At 39.4% G+C, this 16,000-nt stretch overlaps 1 protein-coding gene across 4 annotated transcripts in view; it reads left to right on the top strand.

The window, feature by feature from the left end:
• The first annotated feature begins 2,344 nt into the window (after nt 1-2,344).
• The window catches only part of KPNA6 (karyopherin subunit alpha 6), a 37,314-nt gene continuing 23,658 nt past the window's right edge, over nt 2,345-16,000 (top strand). The window contains exon 1 of one of the 4 annotated variants that reach the window (XM_006924303.3): nt 2,345-2,468. In XM_006924303.3, the coding sequence (XP_006924365.1) occupies nt 2,465-2,468 (4 nt within the window). In that variant the 5' untranslated portion in view covers nt 2,345-2,464. Of the gene's footprint in view, nt 2,469-2,783; nt 2,932-2,966; nt 3,034-8,109; nt 8,162-16,000 lie in introns of those variants that run through there. The other 3 variants (XM_025041495.1, XM_025041493.1, XM_025041494.1) reach the window with 3 other exon arrangements.

Here is a 16,000-nt window from a genome sequence, read left to right as displayed (position 1 = left end):
GGGCACATGCAATTGCACAGAAATTTGGAACATCCTAGTGTATTTGGGGAGGGTAAGCAGAATGTGATTCCCAGAGCTGAGAGGATAAAAGTGGGGCAGGGGTGGGGTGAAGCTGGAAAGGTCTGCAGGGGCTGGATCAGGGAGGACTAATGGCTCTAGACTATGGAGGGTTTGTGAGCAAGGCCAGTGCTAGAATGGAAGCATAAAGCTGCTTGGAGGGCCAACCTGGCTTCTATGGAGCATATAGCTCAGGGGCTGGGAAGAGAGGAGACACACAGCCACTCATCTAGCCTGCCTGTGTTCCCTGAGCATTTTTTGACTACAGGATATGCAACTGAGTCCACTGCAGTATATGAGAGGCAGGGAATGCAGCAAATGTTTTCGGTGCTTCTAGTGAGGCAAGCATTGTGCTAGGCACAGAGACAGATACAAAGAGAGGTAAGATACTGTTGAGGTAAGAATTTCTAAAAGCTGTAGAGAATTTCTGCAAGTTTATTTGAGCCAAAACTGATGACAATGACAGAAAGCAAGATCTCAAATGCTCCAGTGAATGGCAGTTTTGCAGTTTCATTTATGCACTTGGAATTAGGGAATATAAGATTACATGAAGATGGAAGAAAGTAAAGTACAGGATAGTTAAGATTATGTGCTCCCTTGAGGGTGGTTATGCCTTCGAGAGGTCTGAAAAAGGGGATTACTGTGGCATTTCAAAAGTGTTAACCTAAATGCACAAAAACAATGGACAGGGCTTGCTTAAGGCAAAGATAAACATTTTACTAAAAAAGTTATATGACTGCCAACCACGACCTGCCCAGTTAGGAATTTATGATCAGATTACCCTGTGAGGTTACTTTTGGTTAAATCTATTGCAGTGCCTCTTTTTTTTGTCCGCGATACTGTCTCTTCCATAGACAACCTTGAGAGAGAGAGACACACCTTGTAAGCAAATTAGGATGCTAAATGCTGAGGAAAAGGTGTGCCCAGGGCACTGGGGAATGGAGAGGTTAGATACCCCTGACTGTCTGGAAAGAGGTTTTTTGAAGGAGGTGAGGGCAGAATTGGGTTTTGAAAGTGAGTAGTTCACTTTCCCATGGTCAAGGGGGAAAGGAGGGCATTACATTCTAAGCAGAGGGAACAGCATAGGCAAAGGAACCAAAGATTCCAAATATGGATGGAGCCTGGGTTGCCTGGTGGAGAGTAGCTCAAGAAGCCAATAAGGACCAGACCGTGTGTCAAATTGACATGTTTGGGCATTACCTAAGGGCAGACAGTAGGAAGTTGCTAAGCAGAGGAATGACATGATAAAGTATCTCCTTTTAAAGAGAGAGTGGGTACAAGTGGGATAGCCTGGAGGCAGGAAATCAGTGGGGAGGCAGACAAAATAGACCAGGAGAGAATGAAGAGATCAATATAGAGCAGTGGCAGTACTCCTTTTCCTGACCTTGAGTTCTAGAGTTGGCTTTTTGAATTGTTTCCCTTATTGGGCCAGGCATACTACTAGAGTTGGCAATTTGTTGTGACAGGACCTGGATGTCTAGGTCTGTTATTCTGCTTCCAAAAGACAGCTCTCTCTAGGGACCAGTGACTTGAAGACATAGCCTTTGTGGTGAGGTGGGAAACAGGAGGACTGGCTTGTCATTATGCAAAAAGAGAGGCCAAATGTATACCAGCCATAAATCCCATGATTCAAAAGACACGAACACACAGAGCTTCAATTTCTTCATCTCTAAAAGGTGAGATCATTTCCCATGCTTTGTGTAACTCACAGGCCTGTTCCTTTGTTTATTCATTCAAAAATTATTTGTGGAGCACATACCATATACCAGATTCTGTACTAGGTGCTAGAGATAGTGAAGAACAATACAGAACCAATCCCTTCCCTCAGCTTGCTGTGAAGATAAACGAAATCGCTTATAACTATAAAGCGCTGCACCAGTCTCATTATTTTTATACTTTTTAATCTCACGATAAGATTATAATCCCATTTACTCTTGATGTATTTATTTCCTTACCTCTATATCCTTGAGCAAGTCACTTCCCCTCTTCAAATGATGTCTTATTTACATCCAGCTCAGGGTCTATGATTGGCTTTATGAAAGTAACGATTATTTTCTGGGAGAAAACATTTCTAGTGGAGGAGACCTCACTATAAAGAGGAAACAGAAGCAGAAAAAGCTGAGAACTCCTGGGCACGCTTTCTTTAGTAGGTATTCTTCCCAGTCTCTCTCCAGCCACCTCTTTTTATATTCCATCCCTATTCCGCACCTTTGTAGCTGCGGTCTCTTTAAGAGCGCTCCTCTGTGTAAACTAGGCTGAGGGGTTGAGCGCATTTCTTCCTAGGGTTGAATGTTAAGTTGTTTGTCCGTTTCGGGCTGCCGTCCTGCAGGTCCGCCATATTGTCTGCTGAAGCTGCCGCTGAAGCTGCCGCCGCTGCCGCCGCCAAGTAGAAGCGAGCGGAGCCGCGATGGGTGAGTAAGGGAACCAGGCAGCTGGGGACTCGAGCTGAGGCCGTTTCGAGTCTTGGGGTTTGGCGGCAGCCTGTCTCCAATTCGCGGAGAATGTCTGAGGCACCTCCAAATAGGTTTATGGGAGAAGCCAGGCCGGGAGTGCTGCTCAGGCCAGTTTGGGGCCGGGCTAGGGCCCATGAAGGGAGCAGTCTTCGGGGGCTGGTTCCGGGAACACGTAGCCACGCCTGTGGCCCCCACGTGGTGGCCCTGGGCCGGAGCCCAAACGTTCTCGGGGGCTAGAAAGAGGCTGACCCTGCAACCTGCTTGGAGACTGTAGCTGGGGGACGGGCTCCCCGCCGCAGGCCCGGGCGGCGCCAAAGGAGCCTCCTCCTGGCGTGTGTTTGACTGACGCTCGTCTTGACTGGATTCAGTGGCTCTCCTAAACTCGGAGAAATCCTACCTACGTCGCGGTTACAGTCTTTTGGTGAGGGGACGCTAAGTGAGCCAGCTCCAGGCCTGTAACCAAGGGCAGCCATGCCAGAGACAGCCTGGGTTGCTGAAGGCCGGGAGAACTTCCCAAACCGAGGTGAAAAGGGGTGGTTCGGTTGTGTTTAGAGTGACAGCCTTTGTAGTGGTAGATAACCAAAGACTAAGCAAGACCTTATGGCCCTATATATAGGTCGGGGACTTCATGTTTCTGGGTCCTGCCCTGGTTAGGAAAAATGGAGCGACCTGTTGCACTTTCTGAAGGGATTCCAGCTGGCAAGGCTTGTGCTCAGAAAAAGTACGATGGCCAAGCCTTTGGACTTAGGAACAGAAACATCAGTTGTCTTTCCTCTCAAGCAATACAAATATCAAATTTGCTAAGCTCTTCCTATGTGTAGGCATTGTTCTGGGTGCTTTACATGTCACGTTTTACTTAATATGCACAACCTAATGAGATAGATACTGCTGTTATCCGTTATTTTACAAGTAAGAAAACTTGAGACTTAGAGAGGTAAGGTAACTTACCCAAGGTCACACAGTTAGTGCCTAAACCAGGGTGATCACTCCAGAGCCCTAATTCATAGCCTGGCCCCCTAGTGGTTGGGTTGGAAAAGAGGGAGAGAAAGATTTTAACCCTAGGCAAAATTGTAAAGGTGGGTTTTTTTGCTAACGGGCCCACTTTGAAGTGTTTAGTTCGAACAAACCGAAAAACTGCAAATCGAATTGTTTACCCCAACTATTGTTTGTATGTGTGTTGGGGAAAGCTAAATTAGACTCTGAGATTGAGTTTTGTAAGATACCTGATTCTGAGGAAACATAAATTATTCCCTTGAACTGCAAGGCAATGACTGTAGAGTCAGATCTGGCATTATAATTCTGTCACTTCCTAGCTGTTGTCCAGAGAAGTCACTTATAAGTCAAATACAGCGATCCATATGGAGAGTATCTAGCTCAGCCACAATAAATGTTTTTTCCCCCTTTCTGTGCCTTCATTTCTTCATCTCTAGAAAGAGGGGAGGACACAGTGTCATAAAGGTGTTTGAGGACTAAAGATAACACAGTGTTGGAAGCCTAGTAAGGACTCTATAAATATCAGGACAGATTCTTTTCCACCTTCAGTAATGTTAGTTCCTTTCTCTTAAGCACTCTGGTTTCCAGAATGCTCCATTAAGACTGACAAGCCTGTCTTTGTAACTGGTTTTTTGTATCAATGAAAAAATTTAGGGACTTTTATGTTATAGATTTTGTTTGGCCTTCAGTTTCAAGAATGTGTGGTGCTTGAAGGAGCTAATGTTTAGTTTAAAGTTCAGTGAAATAAATTTGGTGGTGATTTACTCAGTTTTTGCAGATTAAGAAACTACCTCAATAGATAACACAGCTAGTAAACAGCAAAGCCAGAAGTAAGATTCTTTCCCATTTTGCTGCACGCAAACCTCTTAGAATACTTAAGGTGTGAAGTAAAGTAGTCCTTTTCTGGTAGACTTTGAAGTAAAAGTTCTTCAGTGGAGCAACAAAACCTGACCAGGGTCCTGAAGGATATTTTTAGTCAGGTGTCCTTCCCTTTTCTCTCCAACTCCATTTCACGTACCTCTAGAGGCAGGTGTCCTTCTCTTTTCTCTCCAACTCCATTTCACGTACCTCTCCCCTTTCCCACCCTGTCGTTCTGAACGTCCTGCTGTTGGTGAGTTATTTTTGTTGTTTTTGGTTTTGGCCAATCCTTATACCATGGAAGTGAAACTACTGTAAGGATACATTAATCCTAACATCGAAGTCAAGGTGATTTGGGTTATCCTCATTTATAAATAAGTAAACCGAGACTTTAAGATTAGGTGACTAATCCAACACTGGTGATTTAGGCCCTTTGAGTCCTGGGGACACAACACAGCCCCATCATACCTACGTGAATCTAGAATCTATTTCACTATCACTCGGTGTCCTCTCCTTGAGCTCTGACCTATATCCTGTGCTCTTGTGCCAAACTTCACTAGCCTTAACAGACTTTTGTAATGATTTCACTGCCATTAAGAACCCTATGGGAGTGATCCTTGCAGCTATGGAAGTTACTTATTCTAACCCTCTCTAGCAGAGACCATAGCCTCTCAAGACTAAGTGTTGGCAGACACTGGTGGTTTTATCACCATTCCTGCCACCTTGCTAACCAGGAATCCAACAGCCTCTCCCCAGCACCAGGGGTAGGTCTTGATTAATGTAAACTCTAAACCAATCATCGTAATTTTATCTATTGGCAGTGATTGATTTAGGCATGGACATGTGATGCAGTTCTGACTAATTAAATGTAAAGGGAAGCCTGGATGACTTCTGAAAAAGCCTGCCTTACTTAAGAGAGATTTGCCAGGCTTTATTTTTTGTCAGCTTATATTTTAACCCAGATATCACCAAAGTGTGAGAGCCTCAAAAAAAGAGAGATGAGAAAGCTATAATAGCCAACACTTATATAGAACTTCCTATGTGCTATGTACTAAGTACTGTAATATTAAAACATTTAATTCTCAGGTTCTCATGTTCTAGTTGAGGAAATTGAAGCCCAGAGAGGTTCAGTAACTTGCAAAAGGACAGCTAGTAAATAGAGAAACCACTTACTCAGGTAGCACAGTTCTATCCAAAACATGGGCTGTGAAGGACAATGTTCTGCCTCGTGAAAGGAAAAAGCCCTTTCTGACTCTGAAATTACAATTAGTAATGCTGGAATCATGAGGCAAAATTTAAAAGTAAGAGCAGACAGTTCTAAGGGTGAGGATAGAGAAGATGGAAAGAATCTGATCTCTTTATGATGTTTTTTGAGCAACCAAACTAGCCAACTTCAAAGCTATCCTATCTCTGGGCTTAAATAGGACACTGAAGACCACTTCTAATTTGCTTTTGGGTGCAAGTAACAAAACCTTTCTAACTGATAACCCTTCTGGGTCAGGAAGTAATTTAGCCCATCTCTTCTTTTAGTTTCTCTCCAGCCTTGCCCACCTACCCCACAGTTCATAACAACTACTTGCAGAGAGGGCACTAAACTATCAGTCACCACCTAAGTATCTCACAAGCACTGAACTCACTACCCGTTCTTGGCCTGCCTGTCCTACGTTTTTGTTAATGGTGGGACCATTGGCCCAGACACTAGGACATAAGATAGAAACCTTATCCATCTTTGATCCCTTGCTCTCTTCTTCCCTTTCTTTATTGGCAGTTGTTGGGTACTGTGTGATCCCATTACTGAGGACTTCCCTAAATTGCTTTTTCTCACAGCATAGTTCAACAAAGTATTCTATAGTCTTTAACTTTACTGAGTCTCAGGCTCCTCCAAGTGAAAATATGGATAATACTATTTATTAATGTTGTTAATGAAGATCAGTGAATTACTAGATATCAAATATATTGTAAATTATAAAGATGTTATAACTTTGGAAACCCTCCATATCTCTTCTATAGCTTCTACTACCATTACCAGTTCTGCTGCCGCAACATTGCTAAAACGCCCATTCAATCTTGTCACTCTCCTCAGTTCAGGAACCTTCATGGACTCTTCTTATTGTCTACAAGATAATATCATAACCCATAGAGTATGATATTCAAGGCCTTCCTATTGACTTTACTAATCTTATTCTTTTGATCATTTATCCACATATCGTGCATTCCACTCAGACTATCTCCTTCATACTTTCCTATGGAAATCTTGCCTTTCTTTCAAGATCTAGTTTAAATACTATCTCCTTCATGAACCTTTCCCAAATATTTTATGCCTTCCAAACTGAAAGTGAACTCTCCTTCTAAATTCTATACATAGCCCTTTTCATACTCATTTTCATGTTATTTTTCTGTAATATTCTTTAACCAGTTAGTCTCCATAGCCTCATTTTCCTCAGTTCTAAAATAGGGATAATAGTATCTACCTCATAGGAGTGTTAGAGGTATTAGAGTGTTAGAGCTAATGCACGTAAAGCATTTTAGTATGGTGTTTAGCACATAGTAAATAGTACTTGATAAGTGATAACTAATTGCCATTAGTTACTTAGTGAACAAATAAAGTGCTTACTATGTGTCAGGCCCTATACTAAATATAACGATTGATTTGTCTTTGAGGGGAAGGCAGAAATATATTGTGAATACTTGTCAGAAACTCATACTTTTAGGGGCCAGGCAGGCAACAGTTATTCATTAATTTCAGCAAATGTTTATTGAATGCCTGCTATGTGCCAGGGAGTGTTCTAAGGCCCTGGAAATACAGTGGTGAACAAACCAGACAAAAACCCGTCTTTCTGATGAAATCCCCAGAGTTTAAATTCTAGTAGGTAATAGAATGAAATCAACCAAATGGAGACTGGCAGGCCAACTAGAGAGCACCCCATGCAGTCTACTGAGCTCTCCCTCCGATTGTCGCCATGGGAGAATGTAGGTGCAGTGTTGCCTTATTGCATAATTTCCCATCCCTTTCCACAATCCCTTTTCCCCTTGAAGTTGGAAATCTGAATTTCACGATATTAATGGATTAAACATTTGTAAATGTTACAAGTTAACTTTTAAAATCTAAAAACATTAAGCAAACCAAAGATAGGATATTTGAGGCCAAATGTAGCTAAGAACTGCCTGTCTTATTTCTAAATTTTGTCTAAATTAATAGTCTGTGTATTTTATAAAACATTTCTTAGTCTGTATAAAAATATATTTTAAAAGGATGAAGACAAATATTTTTAAATGTCTTTCTGATCATGATATTTATTCAGTAGGTATTATTTTTAAGCTTAATATACATTTGGAGTAAGATGCACAAGAGGTTGTAAATCCATACCTAAAATAGTCTTCTAGATAATTTAAAAATTTTGGCTGACTTAGTTCTAATTAGCTGGTCATTATATTACTTTATTTTGTTTTATTGTAATGCAGGTAAAATTTTGGTACTTAGGAGCTCGTACTTCCAGAGACATCAACTCTGCTGGTTTTTTTGTTCCTCTTGTGCTTGCATTATTATCTTTCACTTTCTGGATAGGACTCTAAATCATTTATCCATTTTTTTGATTGTTAATTTAATTAAAACTAGATAACTTGTAAATCTACTTGTACCTGGGCACACAAACTACAATATGATGTAGTATGTTACATATGAATGAACTATTGTCCTCGATTGGTATAACTCTCAGACTTCCTTCCAGAAAACTTGGCCATCTGACTGAAGTTGCCAGTATTAATGGGCATATATATTCATAGACACCCCTGTAATAAAGGTAAAATTTAATAATATTAGTAATTAAATGTATTACTATATTACCATATATATATGTATATGTGTGTGTGTGTGTGTGTGTGTGTGTGTATACATATACATGTACATACATATATGTGTGTGTATATATATGTATGTGTGTGGGTGTTGAACTATCTTTTTTTTTTTTCTTCCTGCATCCTAGTTAATCTTGTGTGCCATACTTTGGAGAACAGTATAAAATGATGAATATTTTGGATAGGGCAGTCCAGAGTGCAATGGATGCATATAGTAAGCCTAGGGGAATCAGAGAAGGACATTAAGCTAAGTGAGACCTGACCCATGGACAGGAGTTGTCAGTGGCAGGGTGAGAATGATCACATATTTCAGAAGCAAAAGATTGGTAGGCTACATGAGTTGGTAGCGTGGAAGGGAATGATATTTGGACTTTCTCCTAATGACGGTGAAATGCCATTAAAGGGTTTTAATCTCAGAATGATCAGGTTTATTCTTATTACTTGGACTGCTCTGGAGAGAATGAATTAGACTGTAGTAAGATTCCAACTAGGAGGTTCTTTAAGTATGTAGTTGGTTCTTAAGTAGTGCAGTAGTCCTAGCAAGAGGTGATGATGGTGATTGAGGTGGTAATAGTGGAGAATAATAGAGTTAGGAATTTGAATGAGCAGGACTTATTTACTGATTTCATCTGGAGGCTGAAGCAGAGGAGGGCAGAATTAAGCATGACTCCTAGGCCTCTTGCCTTGAGCAGCAGAGTGGATAGTGATTCTGTTAACCGAGAAGAGTTTAAATTTGGACATTTTGAAGTATCTCTGTGACCTCCAAGGGAAGGTCTCCAAAAAGCAATTGAATATAGAAGTCTGGAGCTCAGGAGTGAGTTCTGGGAATGGGGATAGAGGTTTAATCATTTATTTATCTCTATATGATAACTAAAACCATGAGAATCACTGATAACACCTACAAAAAATGTGTATCGTGGGAGGTGGGCTGAAAAGAGAACCCCAAGTACATCAGCTTTAATATGCAGGAAGAAGGGGATCAGCAGCCAGAATCGGAAGGAGAAAACAAGGAGTGATTGATGTCTCAAGATCCAAGGGAAAAGAGAATATTTCACGCAGAAGGAAATGGTTGTCAGGATTGAGTGCCACCAAGAGGACAAGCAAAATAAAGACTAAAAAGTTCTAATTGAATTTAGTATCATGCACTTACTTGATCAGTGACTTTTACAAAAAGTTTTGATGGCATGGAAGCAAGTTGGAGTGGGCTAAGAAATGAGAGAGAAGAAGCAAACTATTTCAAGAAGTTTGGAGTAAAAAGAGAAGAAACAGGTTAATGAGGCTCTTAAAGTCTAGGTGAGAGATCATGAAAACCTGAATTAGGGCAATGGCACTAGGAATGGAAATAAAGAGACAGAGTCCAGAAATAGTTAGGAAATTAAGCTGTCCATTCTTAGTAATTGGATGTGGGGATAAGGCAAAAGGAGTTGTTAAAAGTGATTCCCAAGTTTCTGGCTCAAAAAGCTGAGAAGATACTGGTACAGTTTTCTAATCCCTTATATCAGTGTTTCTCAACCTTTTCTTTCATTATCACATTCCTAAGGAGCCTTTTTAGACATTTTTTTTCCCCAGTGCTTCCCTCCCATGAAATTTTAATACATGGATACATCTTTTTATGTATGATAAGTGTGTCTTTGCTTTATATATAAAAAGAGTAAGCATAAAGCTTGGTTTTTATTCAGTGCAAGGTTAAGAATGGCTAAATCAAATTTGTATGTTAAAAGTTAAAAGCTATTTGCATTTAAGTAAGTTTTATAGCTGTATTTGATAAGTAACTTCTAATGTAATTTACATATATAAATTGATGTATCAAACTGCATATGCAAATTTGCATTCATAGATAAAAGCATAATCAAAATTTTATAGTCATTCAGAACTTTATTTTCCAACAAAAGCAAAACAGTGGGAAAAATATCAGTTTATTTAAATTATTTTTAGTGAACTTTTAAACTGGCTTGATATGAGGAAACTTAGAAATTAACTAGCTACTAGGTATTCATTCCATTATTGTTAACATTTTTCTTTTCAGCACTTGGCGTAATTATGACATTTCAATTTGTAGTATTAAACAATAAAATATAAACTTTTAATTTAATTACCAAAGCCCATGTTACACACAAAAGTAATGAGGATCAAACATAAATAACATCTACAAGGCATAACACGCATACACACAGGCCACCTCTTGTCGTAAGACTTAAAGATCCACTGATCAATCAAGAGAAAGTCACCCAGTGGTGGCCATCTAGTCACCATAGGTTCGTAGTACAGATCTTGTATACTTTTTATTTGCCTTCCATGAAGTTAGTGTCAACGCTGCTCATGTAATAAATTCTAATTGTTTAGATTTTAGAAAGGCATTATAGTAACATGTAACTTTGATAACACCCCCAACAGGGCCTGAGGTAAAGCCCTGTATAGTCAAATATTAATATTTTGTAGACACTGAATATTGAGATAAATAAGGGTTATAAATAGTCTCTTGTTAGTTTTGTTTAGCTAAATGTGTTTTGAGGCTGTATTTACTAAAAAAAAAAAAAAAAAACTTTCTGTTTTCAGAGGTCTTTTGATTTCAGAATTCCAAATAAGGAATTGTGGACCATAAATTAAGAGAAATGTATAAAGAGTAGGTTTATAGAGATGATGACTTTTAAATTAAAAAAAAAAAAAAGACATTCAAGATGCTTATGGGACATGGGTGGAAGGAACCCCTTGGGTATTAGGTGTGGACTGCAGATGTATATTTGGAAGTCATTAGCATTTGTTTTCCAAAGAGGCAATAATTGTCTAATGAAACACGATTAGAATTGCTCATCTTGGGGTGAGGTAAATGGTAGAGAGTGGGTCCTTTTCAAAAATTTTGGCTCATTGGTTCTTAAAGCCTAGCTTTGAAGGCAATGAAGATGGAATAGAAGAATAAAGATTCAGATAAAGGAGCTGCAGTGTTAGAAAGGAAAAGGAAAAGCTACTTGTTACTAGAGAGCAAGAAAATATAGCTGTACTTTTTGATCCAACTTCCTGGAAATTGCCTTTAATGGGCATTTGAGGCCTTTCAGAGTAGGAGCTGAAAAGAAAAAGCCATTGATTCAATAATCAGACCCTAGACACTTTCACATTACCTCACCAATCCTACAGGGCTATGAAGTTTATCCTCATTTTATAGTTAATGGAAGTAGAAACTCAAAGATAGTAGGTAATTTGCCCATGGTTATGCAGTTGGGATTAGAACCCAGCTCACCTGACTCCTCAATTGGTGCTCTTTTCCTACTACATCATATTGAAAGGAGTTGATAGAGTTTGAGGGACGACATTGGATGTCTGTCCATAGCATGTCTTCTGAGGACAGAGGATTCTCTTTGCGTCATTCTTCTCTCCCATATTGTCCTTGGCCCTTTGTACATAGGGCCTCAGAAAATTGCTTCCCAAATCTAGCTCCTTCTTTTTGGATTAATGTATACAAGTTAGAGAAATTCCTGCTTTTAATTTGTCAGAGGACTGTTGGAAAAACCTTTTCTTGTATGTATTACTAAACGTTAAAATGAAGAGCTAATCAGAGGGATTTGTATAATTCATCTTACTGACAGTGCAGAACCTTCCTTGTTTGAAGACTCAGGATGGAGGAGTGTAGTGCTGCAGAATAAAGACCAGGTAGCCAGAAGTGCACTGTAACATCTCAGGGACATTTTGCTATGTAGACCTTTATTTTATACCTCTCTAACCAAACTGGTCTTATTTCTCAAAACAACCTTGGGCTTTCTGTTCTTCTAATCTTTGCTCCTAGTAAACTATTCTCCCTCCCCACCCCTATATCTTCAGAAATATTAACCATCTAGCCTTCAAAGACCACTTTAGAATTTACCATTCAGTAAAAATAGTTCTCACTCCTACCCTCTGAACTCACTGCATACTTAGATTCATTATCTTTTATATTCTTGATGCTATGAGACTAAACTAGATTGTAAAGCATACGGAAGGCAGAAACCTTTACACAGTGCCTGGCACACAATCAACTATTTGGTTGATTTAGTACTTCAGTGTACCATGCTTCACTTAGACCCTGAGCTTTGAGTGTATAGCTTTGAGTTGTGTGCCTAAAAGATAATTTTCCCCACGTGGTCTTTTAGCCGAACCACCTAGTTTATAGATTCAGCTTTTTTTCCTAGAGTGATCACTGTTTAGCCTAGTCCTGCGAGGATTTGCTAGAATATAAGCAGTCTTGTTATTGCCCCATTGTGGACTGACCCAATTGTCTATAGAGGCATCTTTCCCATTGTCTTGGTGACTAGCAGTTCTGACAGGCTTGCAGATAACACCCTGAGAGCTTTATGCTGTCAGACCTGTTTCATACTGTTTTCTTGTTTGCACTGTTCCCTGATTATGAAGTTCTGAGAGAAATTCCAGAAGTTTGAAAAGCTATTACCAAACCTAATCCTACCTTACCAACACAGCATTTTACTATTTACAGAGTATTTTCATTTGATTTTCACTGTAACTCTGAGGTAGACAGGGTAAAAGCTTCGAGAAAATTGAGATACAGATAAATGACACCCAGAGTGGTATGCTTCTTAAGGAGCAAGACCAGAAATCACACTAGCTTTGAAGCTCCTTTCACCAATACCACGCCGATTCTAGTGTGCCTGTTGGCGCTCTATCCAGCACAACTGCCTTCTTTTGTCCTAGATATTTCTTTCTAATACAAATCCTTGAAGATGTTCTGTCAGTTCACATAATGTTGAGGTTTAAAAAAGATTTTCAAACCCTACACCAGACTTAAATGGCAATTGCTCATCCTGTTTCCCTCAACTTTGTATTTCCCTTAATGCAGCTGCCACCACCACCACTACACACACCCACACACTCCACACACACACACACACACACACACACACACACACACACACACACACACACACACATACAAACACACATGAGATGGAGGGAATCTGCAAAAACAAGTACAGGGGAGATTTAACTCACATGGTGTTTGTTTTTCCTTTGAAGTGGCAGACAACCTTCACATTACTACCTAACTACCTGCCAGTCCCTACAGTTTTCTACTTCCGTTCATATCACTGTTGGTATCATCTGATATTTGTATTCTCTATTCCTGGCAAGAACATCTCATTTGAGGGACTGAGTCAGGCAATGGTTAGGGTGGTAGGCTCCAAGAAGAAACATTGATACTCCTAGGAAATAACAAAGGAGTACCCTTGTGGCTAGTATGCTGTTAAGTAGACGTTATGGAGAGAGCATTGACATTAGTCAGATAGACCTGGATTAAACTCTCCCACTTAGCTGAGTGCTTCTGCAAGTTATGCTTCAGTTTTTCCACCTCTAAAATGGGCATTCTATGTGAGGTTAGACTTAAAAGCTAAGCAAATTGTTAGTAAATCATTACAAATCGAATTTGAATTTCCCCTGGGAATAGCCCTCTATTAGAAATCAGAGGTTGACTTTGAGAAATTTGAAAGATCTTTCAAAGGGGTAACTTAGTTTTTATTCTGGATTTAGTAGATAACTGTCATATGCTGCTTAACAACAAGGATACGTTCTGAGAAATGCATCGTTAGGCCATGCATTAATATACAGATGACATAGAGCATACTACACAAACCTAGATGGTATAGCTTACTACTGTAATTGTATGTGCCATACTTTTATGTGACTGGCAGAGTGGTAGATTTGTTACACTAGCATCACCACAACATATGAGTAACACATTGCACTATGACGTTATAATGGCTACGACATCACTAGGCAATAGAAATTTTTCAGCTCTATTATAACCTTATAGGACCACCATCATATATGCAGTCCATCTTTGACTGAAACATTGTTATGCGGTGTATAGCTGTAAAACATTTTCACCATGGCCAGAGACTTTGGAAAGCATTCTGGACTGAATTTGAGAAGACTGCTTCCCATCTAGCAGTAAGGACATAGATGTGTAATTATTTTGGTGGGAGTATCATGATACTTTCTGCCTTGGTGCCTGTCTTCTAGCAGGACATGGAAATAAGTAACGACACGGGAAAGGAACTTGTATACTGCAGTTGTTGGTTTAATAGATTGGTTTAATCATAAAAATCATTAACTTTGAAGGCATCTCAAAGATAAATTCATTAAGGAAAGACTCATGTGGATCACTGGTTTATTTTTATTATCTTAATGTGCTAATTGCTATATATAATGCCTAAAGAACAAATATCCATACGGGAAAGAATGAAGTTGGAAATTGGACCCCCTGCCTTATGCCATACATTGGATCAAAGACTTAAGTGTAAAGAGCTAAAACTATAAAACTCTTTTAAGAAAACATAGGAGTAAATCTTGAAGACCTTGGATTAAGATAACAGATATGACAGCAAAAGCACAAGTAACCAAAAAAAAAAAAAGGACTTAGTCAAAATTTAAAACTCTTGGGCTTCAAGACTACCATCATGGATAATGAAAGTTATGGAAGTCTTCACTCATGTTTTATTTTGGCTGTTGGGTAGTTAGCATGTCAAAATGGAACTCAATTTTTTTGTTTTTTGGGTTTTTTTTTTTTTTTGCAACTTTTAATAAGTAAATGATTCTTTGAGTCTTGCTTATCTGTATTCATCTTTCCCCATTTTCTATACAAATTTGTATATTCCTATTCCAGATTTTTTATTTCGTATTTTTTATTTTGTTGAATTTATTGTAAACCACTTCAGACCCTTGAAAAACTGAAGCTTAAAATGTTGAATGGAACATTTGAGAGCATGTGTGTGCTGTAGATTCAAAGATTCTTGCTCTCAAAGATTTAATGGTCTGGAAGTGAGAAGTGATGAGTTGTGAACTATAACAGTGTCATTGGAGGCTGTCAGTAGGAACAACTTTGCAGTGATAGGTGTCAAAGATAAACCTGGATACTAGTTATAGTGGTAAGGACATTTTAATTAGTACCATACTATTATAATAGGGAGAAGTGTGAACTGAACTCAGCTTCCATTTGTACATAGGTAACTGGGAGCTTTTAAAAGGAGGATGAGGGAATAGAGCGGGGAGGGAGAGGGGGCTCAGTAGAGTCAGAAGTGAAAAATTAAAAAATTTTAGGAAAGGGATTGGTCCATGCGAAACTCATCTGGGTTTGCTAATCGGTGCTTATTGAAGTTAGGCTCCTACCTTTCACAGAGCCTGGGAGACAGGCACCCTATATTCAGGTGTTGGCCAAAACAAATAGTAAATTCTTTTGGCAACCTTGAGATTTTCTCTGGCAGGCACTTTAAGGGAGCTAAGGTCATCCTAGTGATGTGATCTTGAGCTATTAGAAACTATGTTAGCGTTTCGTTCGATCTTTATAGGCCAAAGTTGAGACCTAGTTGAGAAAGGGCTCAGAGGAACCTAAATAGGGTTTGGTTCAGGAAAGAAACTCTGGCACAGGTAAAAATCAGTTTACCAGCCTGTTGTCTTTGCAGAGGAGAAAGTTTATGGCTCACTCTAAGAGCAGGTAAATGGTAATGTCGTTAACTCCAAAATAGCAAAGATAGAAGAAGAAACTGGTTTAAGGAGAAAGAAAGTGAGGTAGAGATAGCCAGTAGGCATTTGGAAATGTACTTTCAGGTAGGAGATTGTGACTGTAGGGATTTGGTACTTGTGTAAAAGTGGAAGTTGAAGCTAAAGGAGATCACTGGGGGAGGGCTCTGCTGCTGAGAAGAGGACCAAAAGTAGAATTTTTGTACCCACTGACATTGAGAGATTGGCATTGGAAGAGGAACACAGTATGACACCTAAGAAGGAGTGTTTGGAAAGGTAAGAGAACT

The sequence above is a fragment of the Pteropus alecto genome, unplaced genomic scaffold (genome assembly GCF_000325575.1).
Source record: "Pteropus alecto unplaced genomic scaffold, ASM32557v1 scaffold39, whole genome shotgun sequence".
NCBI lineage: Eukaryota > Metazoa > Chordata > Mammalia > Chiroptera > Pteropodidae > Pteropus > Pteropus alecto.
This window is presented reverse-complemented; position numbering and strand designations above follow the sequence as displayed.